The following is a 6,726-nucleotide window of genomic DNA, read 5'->3' on the forward strand; positions in this document are numbered from 1 at the left end:
TTGTGTGGTGTGTGTGTGTGTGTGTGTGTGGTACCCTGATGTGCAGGTAGAGTCGCTCAGACAGAACCCTGATGCCCTGCTGGACGATGTGGTCCAGAGACTTGTTGGCTCGCCGCAGGGAGTCCTCACTGACTGACGGGTCACACTGTGCACAGCGCTGCACAAAGCCTCTGCACACACACACACACACACACACACACACACACACACACACACACACACACACACGTTACATCTTTCTATCATCACAAGGAGTTTACATCGACTTCCATTATTTTCTATAGCCTGACCCCATCCATCCATCCATCCATCCATCCATCCATCCATCCATCCATCCATCCATCCATCCATCCATCCATCCATCTTCTTGCACCCTTGTCCCTTAGTGGGTCGGGAGGTGCTGCTGCATCTCCAGCTAGCGTACTGGGCGAGAGGCGGGGTCACCTGGACAGGTCGCCAGTCTCTCGCAGGGCAACACAGAGACACACAGGACAAACAACCACACACACACCTAGGGACAATTTAGAGAGGCCAATTAACCTTACAGTCATGTTTTTGGACTGTGGGGAGGAAACCAGAGTACCCGGAGAAAACCCACCAGGCTCAGGGAGAACATGGAGACTCCATGCAGAAAGACTGGGGCTGGGAATCGAACCCAGAACCTTCTTGCTGCAAGGCAACAGCTCTACCAACTGCGCCCCATTAACCCAAATCTAACCTAAACTCTATTGACTCCTTAGACCTAAATCTGACCCTTGACCCAAAAACAGCGTTTCCCCTTGTGGGGCCCAGGCTTCGGACCCAACACAGCGTAGTATGTGTCAGGAAAATGATCCCCACAAAGTATTACAAACAAACAAACACACACACAGTGCAGTGCAGTGTGTGTGTGTACACACACGCACGTACATGCAAACACTCATACAGGTATTCATGGTTTATGACACCACTGTGATTTTTGGGGTATTTATAGGGACTCACTTTTGTGGTGAACACAGAAATTATGTCAAAAATCTTTATTTATCCCAAAATACAAATTTCACTTAAAAATACAAATAGACTTTCAGAATAAAGAGACATTGTGGAGTCACATTCAGTTTTCTGTTTCCTGCCAGTTTATGGTTTCAGGGGACATTTATGCAGAATTAAACAATCTGAACTTATTAATCCCAGTAGTTCTCATAACTGGAATAAAGCAAACAATGAGATATATTACAGTAATAAACGATGCTGGTGGCCAGGGAGCATATACAGCATAACACTGGAGAAAATTTAAGTTGAATCATTTCAACACCAAACTGAGGCCTCTGGGCCCCATTAACTCCTAATTTATGTCCCTAACTCAGTATTTCCAAAACATGCCTAATATTGCTGAACAATGCCATTTCATAATTCATTCATAATATTACCAAATATTTTCCAAACATAAACATAGCACAGAAACAGAAAACATTAGCATAACGTTCTTAAAAGAAAGATGGAAAAATAAACGATCCTGGTAATAAAAATATGTAGCAATCAGACATACAGTTTAAATATCTCCTCATTTAAACTGGGCATGTATGGGAAGCCCACTTTAAATGTGGAGATATTTAAACTGTATGCCCCAAAAGTAGGATTGCTACGTACCGGAAAGGGGGGCAGCAGTTGACCATGGCGATGGTTTTGGACACGTATCCATCATCGTTGTCTCCAAACATGCCACTCTGCATCCCTTCATGGAACATCTCCACTTTACGCTGGAAGCTGAGGGAACAGAGCAACATTTTCACCCTGCCGCTCCACATCTTTAGGAATGAACTCTACAACATCCAGAGTAGCAAAAATGGAGCACCACAAATTCACTGGCTTCCAGAACTTTCATTGTTATTTAGAACTTTAAATGGTTTAAAGAAGATGGTATTCAGCCAACATACACACAGAGCAGTGAGAAAAGTATTCACCCTCCTACAGATTTCTTCTGCTTTTTTCATCTTACTTAAATGTTTCAGATCAAACAAAGTTTTAAATATGATGAAATTAGCCTCAAGAAATACAAACATTTGTTTTTAAATTATAATTTCACATTTCAAAGGAACAAATATCCAAACCAAGCTGAAATTATGTGAAACACTAATCACAGCTCCTTGTTAAACCAGGAAGAACAACCGTCATTAAGATACATTTAAAAAAATCTCTGAGCAGAACCGGTCCTCAAATCCAGTCACATTTTGGTTCTGCAGCAGGAAGAGGATCCAATGCTGAGCAGCAAGTCGGCGTACCTGTACAGGAAGTCTGCCAGTCCGTTCAGGCTGCACTGAGCCACCCGGGAGCCCAGACTCCTGTTGATGGACGCTGACCGCTCCAGATCTACCTGCAGCCTCTGAGACGACAGCAGCAGATGGTTACCATGGTGAGGACTTTATTTATATGGAGCTGGAGCAGTAAAATGAGGCTTTCATGGTGTTTAATTGTGCTGAATTTTCTGATGTGCAGATGAAAACTGGTTTGGGTTGCAGTTATTTGCTTTGCCCACTAGAGAGCAGCAGAGAGTTGACCAGATGCGTGTCAGTGTGTGTAGGTGTGTGTGTGAAATCAGGAATTGCTTAATGTTGACTTTGGCTGCAGCTGAAGGACGGATCCAGAAAACAAAAGGAACTTCTTCATAATCAACTCATAATTAGTTCTGATTTGTTCACTTGGTCAGACAGGAAGCCCTATCCCATGTGCTGTAACCGTGGAAACGCTCTACCTGGATGACGGTTTTAGCCAGCGTGATGTGGTACTCTTCGACGTGCAGCGTCTCCATCCACCGTTTCTCCTCGTCCTCCAGAACCTGACTCAGCTCAGTGGTCACCTTCGCCTGCACAGGGAGGAGCCGGCCATCAAATCAAACACAACTCAGATCATCTGCCTTTGATGAGTGGGAATGTCGCCCCCCGCTGGTTTATTTGAGCGTCTCACCCGGACAGAGTTGAGGCAGTCCAGCTCCAGTCGGTCCACCGTCTCTGCAGGCAGCAGAGGACTCAGCTGGGAGCGGTTAAACGGACTGGTGATGCACACCGTCCCCAGAACATCTCTGGAAAACATCCAGCACACACACACACACACACAGAGAGACACACAGGGGTTCAGACTCAAGCTCAAAGCCCGATCCACTCGAGTTCAGTAAAACCCAGAAGATCAAACCACCTTCCTGGTCATGAACAGGATTAACAGTTTGAGTTCAGATTTTTATCGTCTCAGGACACTTTAGTAAAAGTGTATTCTAATATACAGAAATATGTTTATGTCAGTCATTCTCCAGGCCCTTGTTTCACATTGCACAATAGTTCAAATAATTCTGGATTTAGTTGGATGCAGCAGGACACACGCCTCCAAATTGCACCCAGGCTTGACTGTGCTGGTTGCTATGAGACCAAAGAAAGTAACGGCTTATTTTGGCCAAAAGGCAACGCAGCCAGGTTTGTGTTCAGCTACTTTTCTTCATGTTTTAGATGAAGTGAACTCTGGTTCAGATTGAATGCCCATGTGAACACCAAGCGGACCGGAGACCGCTCCAAAACAGGAAGTGAACTATAGCGCAGGATCTTCTCTACAAATGGTTGATTCAGCTGATCAGCTTCGGCCCAACAGTTCAGGTGACCCGGTCATGTGATCGGGTGACCCGTCATGTGATCAGGTGACTTGGTCATGTGATCAGGTGACTCGGTCTGGTTTGAAGGTTTAGGGTCTCCAGAACCAGCCGGTCCCTACCTGCTGTAGATGTTGTACAGCCAGTCCAGCAGAGAGTAGATGTCTGTGATCTCCAGCTGGTTGTCGGTGATGACCTTCAGGCGCCTGGCGACCGCCTGGTGGTAGCTCTCCACATACACCTGGTAGGGGTCAAAGGTCAGGGTGATGAGTGAGGGCCTGGAGGTGGACAGGTCCAGTTCGGTGTCCAGTCTCACCTGGAAGGCCTGGAAGTCTTCGGGGTAGATGGAGACGACGTTCCTCTTGGCCGCCCCCAGGTCCTCCACCGCCCTGGTGCGGAGCCGGTCCAGGTACTTGTCCAGCTCTCCGGCTGTGAACTCTGCCCTCTGGGGCAGCGAGGAGTCGGCCGCCTCCTCCACCGCCTCCCTCCACCTCTGCTTGAGGCGGCGAGGCCTTGGGCCCCCGGGGGCCGCCGCCTCACTGAGGGCCCAGGCTTTATCTGCTTCCTCTTCCTGCTGTAGCACCTGGGGACAGGAAGTTCTTCCTCTCTTAGGCCTGAAATTTCACAGGAATGTTCTCCCCGTCCATCTTGTCGGACCTCACCTGCACCACCAGCCCCAGGTTGGGCCCCGCCGTCGGGGCCCGGAGCGACTCCCTGACCACGGCCCACAGCTCCTTCTGCAGCTCCTCGTACAGCAGCTCCACGTCTTTCGCCTTCCTGCGGCCGCCATCTTTGACGGCCGGGCCGGCGGCGTCCTCGGGCTCGGCGGCGTTGCACTCCTGCTCCAGCTCCAGGATGTGGGCGTCGGCCAGGAAGAGGTCGCGCTTCTTCACCAGCTGCAGGATCTCCAGGACTGGAGGAGAAATGTTCCATTTCAAAAACAAACCGAGTCCAGAAGAAAACAGACAAAAACACTCCCCACCATGTTGGATTCCAAGATGGCCGCCAGATCTTACTGCAGCTGCTAAAATCTTACTGAGGGTGTTTAAACCTTGTAACCTGTGGAACTGGGTATGAACATAATGAATCGAACATTATGACAAATGGCAGCCATCTTGGATTTAAAGATGGCTGCCATTTAATCTTTTAATTGCTTTTGCTGAAACAAAGTGTAATTTAATTTCTTCTGCATGTTTTTATAAAACATCTTGGAAAACCAACAACAGAAAAACTTTAAACGGCTTTAAAGTTTGTAACTTTTATTGACATTTTTTTAAAAAACATATTTGTTCAAATTGTCTCCATGTTTAATATGAAACAGAATCTGTGAAAAGATCGATCTCATCTCCCAGCTGCAATTATCCTCTGAAAAATGCAGAGCTGCTCCAAGGTGACTCTTTCACAATAAAAGCCTGGAGGGTGTGCTGGAGGAAGCGGAGCTGTCAGATGTCGTCCTGGTTGGAGGAAGAGGTTCACGCAGAGGAAGAGCATCTTTCCAGGCAGAACAATGCCAGCGGATCCGCTCAGCTTCCAGCAGACTCAGTCTCAGAACCAGACTGATGCGTTCAGGGGCTTTCCGACGCGGGAGGTGGAGGGTATGAGGCAGGGGGCGGCGGGTGGAGGGTATGAGGCGGAAAACTGACTGATGCAGCATTAATTCCCCCAAATGTTGAATAAAGTGGGAAACAGGAGACGGTCAGCCTGAATGTCCTCACTTTGTCCCAACATGCCTGATGCCGAACCGGCCCGGTCCCTACAGGCTCTCTCTCACACACACACACACACACACACACACACACACACACACACACACACACACACACACACAGGGTGGGACTCTGGATGAGGGATACACACCCTCACATGGAACACACACTCCTTACGTTACAGTGTGTTAAAGCTCTTATTGTTCAGTTTGGGCCTGCAGAGGAAATCTGTTCCAGCTGGCAGCATTTAGCCCCGCCCACCTCCACCCTCTACCTCACCACCACCATCATCATCACCATCATCATCATCGCCATGGTGAAGTCAGAAATTCACTGACTTCATGTCAGAGTAACAACGTCATGTCTGGACCAATCAGAGCTGCCGCTTGTCTCGTCTCTACGCTCCCATTGGTCGGTTCCGTCCAGAACCAGGATCCTTTTCTACGGCGGTTCTGTCCCCTAAGGAACCGGGCCAGACCAAGACCAGCTGAGACCAGAACATCTGCTGGGTGAACAGAACCGGACCGACCCGACTCGGAGCGGGTCAGGAGCAGTCGTTTCAAGTGACGTCAAAAAATCCAGAAAATCTTTAATTTTTACCAAGAAATGAGAATAAAGACATTTAGTCGCTTTTCATTTTCATTCAGTTTAAACTTCATGAAGCCGAACGGAGAATCCACATCATCACACATCTAGACGATAAACACACTCCAAGGCGCTAGCAGCAACATGCAGCTGAATGTTCAAACAGAGCATGTGGTTTATGACTAATATGTTATTTACAAACTAAATATTTAGCTCTAAGAACAAAGCAAACATCTCGTTTGTAAACTTATTTGTTTTGTAAGCTTGACAAACAGAAACATTAGCTCCAAGCTAATAATTTAGCTTGCTGAGTAAATATGTGGTTAGCTAACTAAAAGCTATTTTCAGCTTTGCAGCATCACGTTGCTGGAAGCTGCAGGTAAGCCGAATGTGGGTTCAAGGTCAGATTCCCCAGCGGGACGGAGCGGCCCGTCGTCACGGCGACGCTGCAGCAGGAGACAAACGGCGCTCTGTCTCTGGACCGGCTCTGACCTCGCTCACATGCTAGCAGGGCATTCTGCAGGCTGGTAACATGCTTGTGTCTCCAGGTGTCTCCACATGACCCCGGGTTGTTTTCTGCTGCAATCAAATGAATCTGAGGGATTTTCACAATAAGAGCGCATCATGGATCATGTGATCCTCCAGCAGAAAAGGTTTAGTTTGATTTCATGCAGGTTTGTGTTTTTCTGTCATGGAAAAGAGGATTAAAAATCAAAGTCGTATAATCACCACGTTCTACATTCATCAATTCAAACTAAACGTAGTTTGAGGCCAAATATGTAGTTCAGCTACTAAATATTTACAGCTAAAGATCTGACAGGT

The 6,726-nt window shown here is 47.5% G+C and overlaps 1 protein-coding gene across 5 annotated transcripts in view; it reads right to left on the bottom strand.

Moving 5' to 3' along the window:
- Nucleotides 1-6,726, bottom strand: part of LOC103475299 (tumor necrosis factor alpha-induced protein 2-like) — a 46,827-nt gene that overhangs the window by 10,347 nt on the left and 29,754 nt on the right. For all 5 annotated transcript variants that reach the window (XM_008426821.2, XM_008426820.2, XM_017308346.1 and 2 more), the window contains exons 4-11: nucleotides 4,276-4,526; nucleotides 3,930-4,196; nucleotides 3,736-3,854; nucleotides 2,944-3,058; nucleotides 2,732-2,842; nucleotides 2,262-2,362; nucleotides 1,630-1,746; nucleotides 35-170 (exon numbers count right to left, since the gene is read on the bottom strand). In XM_008426821.2, coding sequence (XP_008425043.1) covers nucleotides 35-170; nucleotides 1,630-1,746; nucleotides 2,262-2,362; nucleotides 2,732-2,842; nucleotides 2,944-3,058; nucleotides 3,736-3,854; nucleotides 3,930-4,196; nucleotides 4,276-4,526 — 1,217 coding nt within the window. The remainder of the gene's footprint in view (nucleotides 1-34; nucleotides 171-1,629; nucleotides 1,747-2,261; nucleotides 2,363-2,731; nucleotides 2,843-2,943; nucleotides 3,059-3,735; nucleotides 3,855-3,929; nucleotides 4,197-4,275; nucleotides 4,527-6,726) is intronic.

The sequence above is a fragment of the Poecilia reticulata genome, linkage group LG13 (genome assembly GCF_000633615.1).
Source record: "Poecilia reticulata strain Guanapo linkage group LG13, Guppy_female_1.0+MT, whole genome shotgun sequence".
Classification (NCBI taxonomy): domain Eukaryota; kingdom Metazoa; phylum Chordata; class Actinopteri; order Cyprinodontiformes; family Poeciliidae; genus Poecilia; species Poecilia reticulata.